General features: G+C 41.0%; 1 protein-coding gene across 4 annotated transcripts in view; it reads right to left on the bottom strand.

Moving 5' to 3' along the window:
• Positions 1-12,245, bottom strand: part of mtcl1.L (microtubule crosslinking factor 1 L homeolog) — a 103,118-nt gene extending 90,873 nt beyond the window's left edge. For 2 of the 4 annotated variants that reach the window (XM_018267899.2, XM_018267898.2), the window contains exon 1: positions 10,930-12,245. In XM_018267899.2, coding sequence (XP_018123388.1) covers positions 10,930-11,667 — 738 coding nt within the window. In that variant the 5' untranslated portion in view covers positions 11,668-12,245. The remainder of the gene's footprint in view (positions 1-10,929) is intronic. The other 2 variants (XM_018267900.2, XM_018267901.2) reach the window with 1 other exon arrangement.
• Between the last annotated feature and the right edge of the window lie 4,335 nt (positions 12,246-16,580).

Raw genomic sequence — 16,580 nt, forward strand, 5'->3', positions numbered from 1 at the left:
ACCCACCTAAATACCATGTCCATTTTACAAAATTTGGCAGGTTATGGAAATTTTGAACACATTTCTGGGAGTTTTAGGGCAATGTTTTATGTGCTGTAACAGTTTTCCTAGTGAAGGTGAAATGCACTTTTTCAGTTCTCCCAAGAGACTTGCTTATCTTAAATAGTTACAAATGTATCAAAGTGCAGGCACTGCATGTTCTGGTCTCTCTGCCAAGAGCCTCTTATTTAATTAAATTTCAAAAACGTTGAATCTTTTTTCTGGTCGGGACATTTCACTAATAATTCGGGACTGTGGGCTGGGCTGTCAAAATAGGGCCTATGCTGTGAAAAACGGAACAGTTGGGAGGTATGCATTAGTTATAAAGAAAAAAAGCTCAAAATTAATTAAATACAAGCCCACTCTGCATAAGCAATATATTTTAAACAAAAATGATGTCTAATGCTTACTCCATCTACATAGGCCTTTCGGAATCTTTCATTTAGTCACCAACTGCACTAGAAGTAGAAAAGTATCCCACTATTTCTATGCGCTGGCCTTGAAATTGTATTATACAAATCTGCACTAGTCAATGGTCAAGAAATTTCTTCCCAAGAATCTACTGCCAGACAGCAAAGTGTTAGCCTATGAAAAACATAACCAGAGGCTAGCACCACCATATGGGATTTGCTTTGACATGGGTATGGTGGGGCTTAGCAATTTTGTCATGGTGACCTTGTGATTTTTAAAATTAAAGTGCTTGTAGTAATTTAATTACCAGGAAACATGATCAATTGACAAATATCCTATTCAAGGTTAAGCACTTAATGTTCATGTCAAGGTCTCAAAGTATCAGACTGAAGAAACAAGAAACGCATCTCCATCAGAAAAAAAAAATCAATCACAACTGAGTTTTTCAATACTAAGCTGTAGTATTCTAACCTGCACCTTATCTGACCCTTAAGAGACTACTGTAAGAGACTACCTCTGTGGTCACTAGTCCACTGTGTATTGTATTTCCAAATGGTTCCCATTACAGAATGATCTCTAAATTAACAAAAAAATAAAAACCCAAATTTAGCACTTTATGAAAATCTTTTTTGAACACTTTTCAATGTCTTGCTTCTTACAGGGCCACTTTAAAAAGTAATGGAAGAGGTTTCTGTTTTGAGCAGCCTCCAGGGGAAAGTGTGCTGCACAGTACTAAGGGAGACTTCACGGTTTGCAAACTACACTTTGCCCTATTGAGACGGAATAGAAACCTGATTCTGACCCGAAAGAGAAGACTGAAATCTTCTATTCTATACTCTTCTTATCACCCTGGAATGTCAGTAAGCCATTCAAGATTGCATCAGTGGCCTGCTCTTTCAAATCCTTCTGCACCACTGTATAAGAGAAAACTGGTACAGGTATGGGACCTGTTATCCAGAATGCTCGGGACCTGGGGTTTTCCAGATAACAGATCTTTCCACAATTGAGTCTACTAGAAAATCATGTAAACATTAAATAAACCCAATAGGCTGGTTTTGCTTCCAATAATAATTAACTATATCTTAGTTTGGATCAAGCACAAGCTACTGTTTTAATAGTTAAGAGAAAAAGGAAATCATTGTTAAACATTTGGATTATGTGGATAAAATGGAGTTTACCGGAGATGGCCTTTCTGTAATTCTGAGATTTCTGGATAATGGGTTTCTGGATAACGGATCATATACCTGTACAACTGTAATGTAAATATCTAATAACTTACAAAATACAATATTTCCTTTTGAACCTTTAACTACTTTGTTATAATGCAATGGTCCCTGTCTGTAGCTGGCAGCCCAGGTCGAGAACCTTCCACCAAAACCAACCCTGTATGTTATAATTACGGTATATGATTGCCATGACCTAGAACACAGAAAATGCATAACGTACATACATTATTTAGTTATCTACTAGTAAGCTACTAGAGCTAAATTCTGAAACAATGAAACTTGTTATAAACTTATAACAATTTATCTGGGGTGTTACATTTACAAAAAGATCTCACCTATGGTTACATTATTTGATTTCGCCTGTAACACTACAATTCATTTGTGGATCACATGCAACATTTTTCTTTCACGCAAAAGATATAGTTCTATTTTTTACACAGAAAACCTACAGCATGACCTAGTAAGTGTACCTACCCCCCTCCCTCCTCCAGTTCCCAAGCACTTCCTCAGCACTTGATAAGAAATGGATATTCTCACTGGAGGGACTTAAACTATGGGGATTTATCCCACCAATAGTCAATTTATCTCTGACACTGTGCCCATTATACTATAAGCTTCCTTCGCTCTAATGGGGATTATAAACCAGCCCACTGCAAATATGAAACCGCAAAATATTGCAAAACAGGGAAGAAAAGATGCTTTCTGTAGGAATTGTTTCCATATTTGAAGTTTTGAGAATGAAATAAGAGAAACAGAGCTATAAGCAAATATCTTCATTGCCAGGGGACATCCATCATAAAGGGTTGGTTGATTAACTTTTGTATAGAGTTATAGGGGCAAATTCACTAAAATTCGTAGTTGCGCCAGCGTCCGCTTTGCCGCACTTCGCCAGGCGTATTTTCGCCAGCGCTACGCAAATTCACTAAAATCTGAAGTTGCGCTCAGGGGAAGCATAAGGTTGCAAAGTTGCACTAGCGTTAATTCGCCAAGCAAAGCGAAGTTACGCTAGCGATGCTTAATTTGCATACGGCACCAAATTGAAGTTACTACACGAGCCTGGGAAACCTTCAAAACAGCAAATAAAATTTTTATTTTGCCCTACACATGTGCCCACTGTATAGTTAACGTGCCATGAGTTAGGAAATGTAGGGGGGAAGGAGGGGAGCCCGAAAAAAAATGTACAATCTTTTTCAGCCTATCACCCATAAAAAAAGAAAAAATGCCAGTGTTTTTTGGGACTTAGAAAAATGTTTAACTTTTTTTGAAGCAATCCTTATCTACTCTATTGCACTTCGCCTAGTCTGAGGTGGCGAAGGAAGTCTGGCGTAAAAGGTAGCGTTCATAAAAATGCACGCGTCAGTGAATTTGCGTAGTTACGTCCTTTGCGCAAATTCGCCAGGCGTAAGGGTGCAAAGTAACACTAGTGAATTTACTCCAGTGTCCGTTAGTGAATCGGTGAATTAACGAAAATGCGCTACGCTAGCGAATTAACGCTAGCGTTAGGCGCTTCGTCCTTTAGTGAATTTGCCCCATAGAGTGGCTAATTCTAAGCAAGTTTTCAATCAAAACAATCATGTTTTATTTTTCATAGTTTCTAAATGAGGTGCCTTTTTCTTCCGACTCTTTTCAGCTTCAGACCCCATCTAAAAACAAATGCTCTTTAAGTCTACAAATGTATTATGTTATATTCAGACCCTCTCCTATTCATATACTTGTCTCTATATTCAAATCAATGCATGGTTGCTAGGTTAATTTGGACCCTAGCAACCAGATTGCTTAAATTACAAATTGGAGAGCAGCTGAATAAAAAGCTAAATAACTTAATAAGCTAAATATACTACAAGTAATAAAAAATGAAAACCAATTGCAAATTGACTCATAATATCCCTCTTTATTGAAAGGTGAACAACCCCTTTAGGTATATCAAGGTGCTGTCATGTTTTGAGGACTGTGAGTGGCAATCCCAGCAAGTGCACTTGTAATACATTAGTTAAAAAGGGAAAGAGTGTGGTTTGTTTGTATTACCTGATACCATATATGTCATACTAAAAGTTAAATTTAAGGTGAACAACCTCTTTAATACTTGCTGCAATGAACAAAGGGCTCCTCCATTGCTAGGGCAGCTATATCTATTAATCACTCCCTAAGGATGGCTTGGATAGTATAATAGTAATATAAAACAATTTGCAGCTTCTAAATATAGAGAAAGGAGAATTTAGTAGGAACATAAAACAAATAGCCGCTCCTAAATATGGAGACAGAATTGCTATGATTTCTCCATCTGCATCTGAAGGGAAAATAAAATAAAACCCAAGTGAAAATGTAATTAGCACAATGTTGACAGTAGAGTTTTGACTTCTTGGGTTGTGATACATGGTGCTCCAATCATGCAGCCAAGGGGGCGTTGAGTATGTGGGTTTGGTGCTTACAACTTTTACTTAGAACTTACTTAAATCATTCCTCTCCAACCAAACTACTATATATAAATATATAGAGGAAAACCGATGGTAGATAACCCCACCTATAAAAGTAGAGAGTAAACAAATCTATAACACACAAATGATTACATAGAAATGTAAAGACACTCCAGGCAACTGATCTTTAAATTGTCCTAATGGTCTGCAAACAGTGTCTTTGGCTAGCTTGGTGAGTGCCCATTAAATGCATGGCTTTCATTGTGAGAATCAGTGTCTGATTAAAATCCCAGACATAGTGCTGATTAATAGGACTAATATGCTAATCCCCCTGCCTCCAGCCTTTCAACTGCCTCCTCTTCAGCTCAGTAGCAGGTGGTAGGTGAATACAGAGGCCAGTGGCTTAATGAAGGCATACAGAGGGCAGCAGGAGATAGAGATATTTGCAAATGGTAAGAGCATACAGATCTCTGATCACCTGTAGAGAGGCACTGACTGAATATAAAGGAGAAAAGGGGTCAAACCATCCCCTCGGCAGGGCTCTCCCCCTCCTTCCTTTACTATGTTCCGAGTACAGCCATCCTCAGTGCAACAATGGGGTAATTACTGAATCAGTTTTTTAAAAGACAACAGTTCTCCAAAGCCTTTGTTCATACATGAATAAAAGCACAACAGATCTAGTATGTGAAAAAGATGTTAGCTGCAGCATCATGCGTAATATAGACAGTAAGAGGTAAACTAGGGACAGCTGTAAGAAAACACAAGCATTACCGGGAAGGATTATATAAGCATCTAAAGGGGGGGGGGTCATGTCCTTCCCTCTGCTGATCAACCCCCCCCCCCACACTATATGATCACAACAGACATCATCAATGCACAAAGGGGTAATCTCTGAATCAGCTTGTTGAAAGATTTCCAAAGCCTCTGCTTGCCAATGAATAAAAACACAAGAGATCTACGCAGTGGCACAAGCATACTGAAAAACACGTAAGCAGCACAAACATGCATAATACAGGTGGCACATACTAAACTGGGGAAACACTGGCTTTTGCAGGATAATACAACTTGCATGCAACTAAGCATCCAATCAAATGTTGGTGTAAAATTCCCATCTTACATGGAAAAAAAATATTGATTTTCCTGTCTATATTATCTTTTATTCAGGACAACCAGGAAATAATATTACATTTTCATTAAAATAATAATTTTAATAAAAAGACCCTATCAAATAGAAGATAAAAGATGGCGAATCTCAGTGATTTGTGATTTTTATTTCTTGGGTCCTGTTACAAGAAGTTTTCTTAGGGATCACTAAACAACACAATACTGGACATCTGTGTTTTTTTAAGTAGAGCGGAAGTCTATTTATATATCTCACATCCCTTGCAGAGCCCCCCCTCCAACTACAACACACAAGACCCCCAATAATGTCTGCCTGTACCTTAAAAAATGCAGAGGTGGGCACCATCTCTGGCTATTCAGTCTCTCTTGTATTGAGTTGTGGCTGGCTCAAATAATCTTGCGCCAGCTCTCTCTTCCCATCTATGCCATCACCAAGGGGCAAGCAAGTAGGTGCACAACTATAAATACAGTCTGTTGGAGGGGGAAGTGGGGAATATAAATGTTTTGGGCATGGTGGGCAAAGGTTTATAAAACCCACTTGGATGGGAGCAGGTTAGGGTGGGGTTAGGGTTGGTACCTTTCCTCTATGTGGCATCCAGACAGGGCACGTGACATTGTGGATGCGTGACATTGTGGGCGAGGAATGTGATGTCATGGGTGGGACTATGATGTGGTGATCAGTGATTGATCGATCGCCCCATCAATCAGTGAGAATCCTGCCCAAGAAAGCCCTTCTGAAAACCGTGCTGTCCGGGTCAAAACCGGACAGATGGCAAGGGTCAAAACCAGACAGGTGGCAACCCTCGGTAGGGTGCAAGTTGACTTTTTGTCGACCCACATATCTCTACTCCCTTTGCTAGCTCTCTGGATTGCCAACCATAAGCAAGCGTGACTGATGTCAGAACCAGAAAGACTTAAACTCCACATGCTACTGGCCATTCTCCTTTAAACTTTTACTCAAGTTCCCTTATTAAGTCAGGGGGTCAGCTATAGTATGTGACCCAATAAGCAATTTTGCTACTTATTTATGATCAAGATGTTTTGTGTAGGACGAATTTTCACAATATTTAGAGGAATCATAGTGACCCACTCTAGAGAGCATGGAGACTCATTTCTGTGTCCTAAGATAAGGATAAGAAACCCTGATGTACATATATGTTATGTGAATACAGAGGAACTTGTTTATTCTAAGGGCTCATTCAAGCATCTCAATCCATTCAGCAGAAATGGTACAGAATGAATAATGGTGAGAGGGGGCAGGGACACTTTAGGAGAGAACACCAGAGCAGCAATGCATCAAATCCATAATGTTATGCATAATTCCTGTGTACCTGGTTGAGCCAAATCTGAACTCTCACAGTCATACAACACTCAGCAACTGAAGGCAACCATTTTTAAAAAAAATAATGCTAATAATATTTTTGTAATTTTGCTCACATGTGAATATGCAAATTAGGGTTTGGATGTGGCTCTTTATGTAACAAATCCTCCGCAAAAAATTAAACATGGGGAGAAAAGGCTACCCATAACAATTCTGCAAAAAACACAAAATATGTTTAGGACTTTAGGATAATACAGGATTAATACAGGTTTTTAGAACCTAGTTTTACGAACAGGGCCTGATTAATTGACTTGGAGGCTGCATTAGTGCCATGTTCCTCAGTTTGGGTACTCCTGTTCTAGGAACTCATCTATAAATGAAATTGTTACAGAAGGGCAACCTGCTATGTTCCTGCTTGATTCCAGTGAATGGGATTCAATTGACAGCATTGCTACACAGCAGCATCTTTATATGAACTATAGTAGTGTTTATGAAGCAAACACACCAGTTTTACCGGTGCAGGGCAACAGTACATACTATTTTCATTACATTAGATCAATTTCTTTCTTTGGTGTTACTGTTCCTATAATCAGTTGCACACATGAGCTATTTATTAATTTACTGCTGGGTTCTGTGGACTCCTTATATGAAAGTATATGCGCTCACACAAATGCTTTAGCTCAGGAGATAAAAATCTCTAAAGGGCAAAAGATGGCAAGAAGTGCAAGTTGCTATTTAAGATTTATGCTAGAGAGTGCACATGCAGGGTATTCAAGAGCAACTGATACCACTTCCATTATTCAAAACAGTTTTAATTTTCCCTTTAATGTCTTTTTCTTGTTTTACTTTCTGCACTAGAACGTACTCCTGACCTTTAATCACCATACAGGTCTTCTCGTTTAGGTAATATTTCTATCCATTTTCTATCCATTTTGCCTTCTTATGCTTAGCTGGGTAGATGATAGATAGATAGATGATATATGATAGATAGATAGATAGATAGATAGATAGATAGATAGATAGATAGACAGACAGACAGGCAGGCAAGCATGTTGGCAGACAGAGAGATAGATAGATAGATAGATAGATAGATAGATAGATAGATAGATAGATAGATAGATAGATAGATAGATAGATAGATAGATAGATAGATAAGTAGATTGATAGTTGATAGACAGCTGATAGATAGGTAATAGATAGATAGATAGATAGATAGATAGATAGATAGATAGATAGATAGATAGATAGATAGATAGATAGATAGATGATAGATAGATAGATAGATAGATAGATAGATAGATAGATAGATAGATAGATAGACAGATAGACAGATAGAAAAAACCATTGGGCACTGGCTCTTCTGCCCCAGGCCCCCAGTCCAACCCTGGACAGACAGAAAGATAGATAGATAGATAGATAGATAGATAGATAGATAGAGAGAGAGAGAGAGAGAGAGAGAGAGAGAGAGAGAGAGAGATAGACTTAGTTGTTAAGGAGCAGTCTAATGAAGTAGTAATTAAAGTTTCCATTAAACTTTTGACATAGTAAGAGTAACAAAATGTGACAATGTGTATTGTGTAGCAATTCACACAGCAGATATCTTCTACTTGCTTCTGTCTCTAAACAAAACTTCTTCTGTCACTAATATATCCAGCCAATAAGCCTAAGGATTTTCAAACAACCATGTCACATCAGGCAATTAGTTGCTAGGAGTGCAAGAGGGCTAAACGTAACCTCCCAACACGTGAGTTGTTATCCACAAGAAATGTGTGTTCTGGTCTGCCTTTGACATCCCAAAATCATGATTCCCATCATAGCTCTTAGGTCTGTAACAGATCCTGCCTCACCAGTAAAAGACCAATATGAATCACTTTTGTGCAGTCTCTTCTATTTGAGTTAATCTCTGTATAGTTGTCCTGCAATAGGGATTGAGTGCATTTACTCAGAATGAGGCCATGTACAAAATCAGTGGCAAAAGGACTTTCCTTTCAGACAGTGTGTGTAGTGAGTCTAATAAATCAATGCACTAATTTCAGGTCACTGGTCCTACTCCCTGTCTTGCTCCAGTATCAGGCATTTTTAAAACAAGGATTGACTGGTTCAACACTACCATTATTTTACAAATGTTGCCATGGCAAAATGAAACTTGTTCTGTACATAAACAGTACCTGAAGCTTAAATAATTGTACTATATACTCTTGTTAGAAAAGATGCAGTGAAGCAGAACATATAGAGATGCCACGGCGTGAAGGTCTGGGTGGGGGTGGGGATGATGATGTTCGGGGGGACAGGCTGATGACATCAGCGGTAGGTCAGGTGACATCTCAAGGTTGGCCTTTGGCTCAGGGACAGGGTTATGTGGAGATCAATGTTTGGTCTGATTTCTGTGAATTGAAAGCCGTATCCTGATTTACCCTTCCGAAAATTCCGTTGTCCAGGTGAAAACAGAACAGGTGGCAACCCGAAGTACATGATACATTAAAGTAGTACATGGCATTAGGGTGTAGTCTGTGACTGCAATTATGTGGGGATCAATGTTTGGTCGGATTTCTGTGAATTGAAAGCCGTGTCCTGATTTACCCTTCCGAAAATTCCGTTGTCCAGGTGAAAACAGAACAGGTGGCAACCCAAAGTACATGATACATTAAAGTAGTACATGACATTAGGGTGTAGTCTGTGACTGCAATATGTGACATCTAGTTCCTAAATGATTGGTGTAATCAATTCAATCAATCAACATTGGGTGCTGTGTCTAGAGAACCTCACAAAATGCTGTGATTACTTTAGGGATACACTGAATCCTGGATTTGGTTCGGGATTCGCCAAAATTCTGCCTTTTCTAGCAGGATTTGGATTCGAACCCGAATCCGAAAAATCATTTTCGTCACACAAACAAGGAAGTCAAACATTTTTTAACCGTGCTCGTCACTTGCTCTTCTGTTTCCTCCTTCTATCCCTAATTTACATATGCAAATGAGGGTTTAGATTCGGTTCTCTATCCAGCCGAATCTTTCACAAAGGATTCGGCCGAATTCTAAAATAGTGGATTTGGTGCATCCCTATATTCCCTGCTGTTTCATGAATCCTAGATATGTTGTGCACGCTAAGGCCTCATATTTTTGTTCCTGGTCTCTCTAGTAAGCATTAGTTGGGGCCTGAACGTAACCACTGGGAATTTTAGCCACTCAACCATGAGCTAGTGGTGCTCAGCAGCTAGACCCAATGGATGACACTGCTGGGGGGGGGCAACCTATTAAAAACCCCTCTGCATACAACTACTGATGGACTGGTACGCTCAGTGCGATTTTTGCTCCAAATTATTTTGAGAAGGACATCATCATAATGCAGGTTTTGGCCACAAATGCACGTTTCCTAGCCAAATCTGCCCATGTGCACGGTGACAGGTTGATCACAACCATCACACAGGGAGGATAAGCATTATATTGAATAAAGTATAAATAAAGAGATTTGGTGCCATGTGGTAAGAGAGAGTAGAAAAGAGACCCTGCACTGTAGAGCTTATAATCTAAGTACAGTACAATTGTGTGACATTAGCCTTATTCATTTTGACTAGTTTGAAACAATATCAATTAGTAGCTCACGGAAGGATACACAACCCATTCACTTGTATGGCAATTGCCTGCATTCCTTGGTGCACTTGCTTGTCAGGCAACTGCCACTCAGAAGACAGCAGTAGCCATTTTTAAGTGCCAAGTGCCTAAAAACCAAGTGCACCCAAACTTTAATCTATCTATCCAGTGCACAGGGGGCTATTGGTCTACAAGCCAAACTGCTTATACATCCGGAGGGTAGGGACAGGGGCAGGTCCAGACTGAGAATTAAATTAGGACCTGGCAATTCAGGTACACAGAGGCCCACTCAGCACACATAGAGGCCCAAACAGCCCCACCAGCCCACTAATTATTGACTTTCAATGGGACCTTATAGCAGCCCCTCTGGCATTTGGCAAAACTCACAGATTGCCAGTCCGGGCCTGGACAGGGGCGTAACTACAGAAGAAGCAGACCCTGTGGCTGCAGGGGGCCCAGGAGATATAGGAGCCCCATGAGGCCCTAATCAATATACAATTTCAATAAATATTGGTAAAACAAGTCAACCTCCAGACATTTTATGGGCCTTACAAATAACTTGCTGTGGGGCCCAGTAATATGTAGTTATACCGTTGGGTAGTTCTGGTGCCTGATATAAGGAAAGCCTTTATGCTAAGAGGATTCTGTAGTCACCAATGAATGCTGTGGTCTGTGCATTTTCGAGTGCCATGTAATACAGTGCAATAGGCCTTAGATATTAAAAACTCACCAAAAATGTATTTTTCTGTTTTGTAAGTATTTCTTTGCCGGGTGAGGGAGTGGTTTCGTGACCCAGCGGTTCTTACCTTGAGATAGTCATTCTCTGAGCGCAGCTCCTCCAGTTCCCTGAGCAAATCCTCGTCCTGCACTCGGCTCGGTGTTGGTGGCCGCTTATTGGGGACCCCCGTGCTCCCCGTTTCCCGAGGTTCGTCACTAGGGGTCGCTGCAAGTTGCTTCCTGTGAGTCTCCACATTGTGCGCCCTCTCCGCTCGGGCTGCTGCCCGCTCGCTGCTTCCAGACTCGTTATCGCTGCTTTGCGCCGGTTGCTGCCGGTGTTCATCTGAGGGACAATCTGACAGGTCGGAGCTACTGTCAGTGTGACTGACCCTTCCACCTGCCACTAGCGTGTTGTCCAGCCCCTGCAGCCTCCTCCTGGTGGGAGCAACCACTGGCTGAGGGGAGCAAGGTGCGGGCAGCAGCAGTTCTCTTCTAGCGCTCCCCTTACAGCTGGGATCGGCGGCTCCATGACCGGCTCTGGATGCCCTTTTGCTGGTGAGCGAGGCTTTAGCGCTACAGGGCTTGGCCGGGCTCGGCTTCTCCTTGGCTAACGGGGCGCTGCGCCTGGACAGGCGGTTGTGAGTGGCCGGGGCTGCCGGGGACTGGTGCCTAATGCTGCTGCTGGGGGATTTGGGGGGCAGCACGGAGGGCTTGGAGGGGGGCGCCCTGGCATGGGGTTCCCTTAGGAATGGTCTGGCCGGGGACGGTACCCGGTTTAGCCTCTTCTTGTCGGTATGCAGCTTGTGCTCTGCGCTGAAAGTCTCCATGTGAGGGGCAGCGGGTAGGGACCCCTCCAGCCCGAGGGCTATCCGGGCTGTGTCGCAACAGCGCTACCGCATCCAGGCAAAGTCCCGGCACCGCTTCTCATCACTTCTCCTGCAGCCACTGGCCACCCGCCACCATTCTAACAAGCCGGGGAACGATCAGCCGATGTCTGGCCCCAGCGAGCCCTGGCACTGCGGATCCACGACTCACCGACTCATCGACACAACAGCAGGACTGGCCAGATGGGCACGGGATCTGTTCAGCCCAACAAACAGTTCGACTCCTGCAGATAATTCACTCACTGCTTATCCCACAGCTAATCGATCCCTGCTCTCCACTCTGTACCTGTGATACCTTCTCGTCTCCTCTGCTCCTTTCTCTTCACTCCCATTCACCTACTTACAGCCACCAGCTTCCACATAACCAATATCCATCAGCTGACAGTTTTCCCCCCGTGCCGGCTTCTCCTCGCCCTGATGCTGCTTTTCAGATCTGCAAGCGCTGCCGTCTCTCTCTCTCTCTCTCTCTCTCTCTCTCTCTCTCACTCTCGGAGCCTGACAGTCGCCAGATTGCTGCGCATGCGCTGTACTGTCTCTTTCCCAGCGTGTGAGTGTGTGTGAGAGAGAGAGAGAGAGAGAGAGAGTGTGTGTGTGTGTGTGTCACATCGCTAAAGGGGACGGCCGACCTGCTCATACTCTGGCTCATACTCTGGTTCATAGCTGGCTGCTGAAACTCAATGAAGAATGCTCAGAAGAATACATATTTTTTTACATACTGTTGTCCTATTAGTGAAGCCTTACCCTTAGTACATTTCTGGGCACCTGTGAAATAACGTTTGTCGGCAGCAGGTACTTTATTAAATACATGATGTTCAAAACAAGAAACGTAAAAAAAATTAGGGATACACTGACCAACATCAATCTTTTCCTATGTGGCTGAATAACTAATCCTTCCCAAGGGATTTGCCAGAATACTGAATCTTTCCCATGTGATTTGCCAGAATACTGAATCCTTCTAAAGAGATTTGCCAGAATACTGAATCTTTCCCATGGGATTTTCCAGAATACTTAATTCTTTCCAAGAGATTTGCCAGAATACTGAATCCTTCCCAAGGGATTTGCCAGAATACTGAATCTTTCCCATGTGATTTGCCAAAATACTGAATCCTTCTAAAGAGATTTGCCAGAATACTGAATCTTTCCCATGGGATTTGCCAGAATACTTAATTCTTTCCAAGAGATTTGCCAGAATACTGAATCCTTCCCAAGGGATTTGCCAGAATACTGAATCGTTCCCATATGATTTGCCAGAATACTGACTCCTTCTAAAGAGATTTGCCAGAATACCGAATCTTTCCCATGGGATTTGCCAGAATACTTAAAGGGATACTGTCATGGGAAAAATTTTTTTTTCAAAATGAATCAGTTAATAGTGCTGCTCCAGCAGAATTCTGCACTGAAATCCATTTCTCAAAAGAGCAAACAGATTTTTTTATATTAAATTTTGAAATCTGACATGGGGCTAGACATTTTGTCAATTTCCCAGCTGCCCCAGGTCATGTGACTTGTGCCTTCACTTTAGGAGAGAAATGCTTTCTGGCAGGCTGCTGTTTTTCCTTCTCAATGTATTGAATGTGTCTCAGTGAGACATGGGTTTTTACTATTGAGTGTTGTTCTTAGATCTACCAGGCAGCTGTTATCTTGTGTTAGGGAGCTGTTATCTCGTTACCTTCCCATTGTTCTTTTGTTTGGCTGCTGAGGGGGGGAAAGGGAGGGGGTGCTATCATTCCAACTTGCAGTACAGCAGTAAAGAGTAAAAGTTTATCAGAGCACAAGTCACATGACTTGGGGCAGCTTGGAAATTGACAATATGTCTAGCCCCATGTCAGATTTCAAAATTGAATATAAAAAAATCTGTTTGCTCTTTTGAGAAATGAATTTCAGTGCAGAATTCTGCTGGAGCAGCACTATTAACTGATTCATTTTGAAAAATGTTTTTTTCCCCATGACAGTATCCCTTTAATTCTTTCCAAGAGCTTTGTCAGAATACCAATTCCTTCCCAAGGGATTTGCCAGAATACTGAATCTTTGCCATGTGATTTGCCAGAATACTGACTCCTTCTAAAGAGATTTGCCAGAATACTGAATCCTTCCCAAGGGATTTGCCAGAATACTGAATCTTTCCCAAGGGATTTGCCAGAATACTGAATCTTTCCCAAGGGATTTGCCAGAATACTGAATCTTTCCCATGGGATTTGCCAGAATACTTAACATACAGTAACTCTTGTTTACTTTTGCAAATGAGACAAAAAATAAAAACAAATAGTGAACAGAGAATCATGGAGTTCAGTTGTTCAGAGCTTTAATGTCACATGATGAGCCACAGGTTTGGATTCGGTTCTGCTGAACATTTCAGGATATTCCAGGGTGTCCATGGAGCTTTGCCCCCTCCCAGAATTTCCCCCTATGAGCGAGGGTGTGCAGGGAAAAGAGGAAAGTGGGAAAAGTTTCTTCTTATAGTGGTGAAACCACCCAAAGTCATCTTCTGTGTTGCCTGCAATTCATATTAGGGCTTTCTAATTGCCACCATAGGCCTATATGATGCATATACGATTTATCAGCATTTGCATCTAATTGGAGAGTGCACCTTCAATATCAAGTTTTGTCTAGTGGACCCTTTGTGGCCCAGTCGAGCACTATAATGCTTATACAGGTATGGGACCTATTATCAGATTATTATATTCAGAATGCTCGGGACCTGCGGTTTTCCAGATAAGGAGTCTTCCCATAATTTGGATCTCCTTACATTTAATGAAATGGAGTCTATGGGAGATGACCTTCCTGTAATTTGGAGCATTCAGGATAACTCGTTTCAGGATAATGGATCCCATACCAGTACCTGATTACTGTGTCTTAAAAGCTGCAATTCAGCAGTGGGGGAGGATTTAGCCCTCCAGAAACCAAGGTTCAGCAGACATTTACTTTTTACTTTACTAATGCTATTATGCAGAGAGACACAGGATCCTCAATACTATGACTGGTAGGTAAACAAGTTAGGGACCGCCATATGGGGTTTACCTTGACGTGGTATGGTGGCTTTTCAACTTTATGATCATAACTTTGCAACTAAAAACCCCTGTCTTTGTTAACACATGCATTTGCATATCTACTGAATTACTTAGACAGGGGCCCAGGGAATGTGCACTGACCCATTTGGATATGCCAGTAGCACTTTCCCTTATACTTATATATATTTTTACTTAGCAATGCTCCCACAACCCCCCTTGTGTATTTACTGTGTCTTGTACTCAAAAACTACTTGTCCTCTATCTGATATATATGGCCAGAGTGCTGGCTAAAATGTTATTACTGTACTTCCATGGCCACAAACTATGCAATAAATATTGAGCCATCAATGTTCTTGTTTCATACATTTTCCTGGGATACCCTGTGAGTTGAAACTTAATGGGATTTAAAGGGGTGGTTCATCTCTTAAAGGGATACTTTAAAAATTAATCAGTTAATAGTGCTGCTCCATCAGAATTCTGCCCTGAAATCCATTTCTCAAAATAGCAAACAGTTTTTTTTATATTCAATTTTGAAATCTGACATGGGGCTAGACATTTAGTCAATTTCCCAGCTGCCCCTGGTCATGTGACTTGTGCCTGCACTTTAGGAGAGAAATGCTTTCTGGCAGGCTGCTGTTTTTCCTTCTCAATGTAACTGAATGTGTCTCAGTGGGACATGGGTTTTTACTATTGAGTGTTGTTCTTAGATCTACCAGGCAGCTGTTATCTTGTTAGGGAGCTGTTATCTGGTTACCTTCCCATTGTTCTTTTGTTTGGCTGCTGGGGGGGGGGGAAGGGAGGGGGGTGATATCACTCCAACTGTCAGTACAGCAGTAAAGAGTGATTGAAGTTTATCAGAGCACAATTCACATGACTTGGGGCAGCTGGGAAATTGACAATATGTCTAGCCCCATGTCAGATTTCAAAATTGAATATAAAAAAATCTGTTTGCTCTTTTGAGAAATGGATTCAGTGCAGAATTCTGCTGGAGCAGCACTATTAACTGATTCATTTTGAAAAAACATTTTTTTCCCATGACAGTATCCCTTTAAGTTAACTTTTAATACTCTATAGAATGGCCAATTCTAAGAAACTTTAGTTTTTTTTTTAATTATTTGTTTTATTTTTCTGACTCTTTACAGCTTTCAAAAACAAATGCTCTGTAAGGCTTCAACTGTATTGTTATTGCTACTTTTTATTAGCCATCTTTCTATTCAGACCCACTCCTATTCATATTTCAGTCTCTTTATCAAATCAGTGCATGGTTGCTAGGGTAATTTGTACCCTAATAACCAGAAATTGCAAACGACAGCTGCTGAATAAAAAAGCTAAATAGATAAAAACAAACAACAAATAATAAAAAAGAAAACCAATTGCAATTGTCTAGGAATATCACTCTCTACATCATACTAAAAGTTAACTCAAAGGTAAACAACCCCTTTAAAGTACAGCCAAGTAGGAGCTGATGGGATCCGATTACTGACCCCTTTTTCACTTTAAGGGACTCATGAAACTCATAACCAGCATATTTAACATATTTAAAAAGCTCCAACATATTCCATAGGGTTGTAAAAAAGAAGGGTGTTTACCTCTAACACTGAAAATACAACTGCTAGCTAATACAAGAAGTAAAGAGGGTCCTGCTCAACAGAGCATAGGCCTGATGTTTTGGGTGATTTATTCTCTTTCTTAATGGTATGCATATATCATTTATTTTTACCCACTATCATGTTCATGAGTATTAATAACCCAAGCCCTCAATGTATACGCTGGTAAATTACCGGCACATCTATCTCTAAGTAAAGTAAGTGAATTAACACCCTTTTCCCATCCTTTACTTATGTTAAA

Source organism: Xenopus laevis, chromosome 6L, assembly GCF_017654675.1.
Source record: "Xenopus laevis strain J_2021 chromosome 6L, Xenopus_laevis_v10.1, whole genome shotgun sequence".
NCBI lineage: Eukaryota > Metazoa > Chordata > Amphibia > Anura > Pipidae > Xenopus > Xenopus laevis.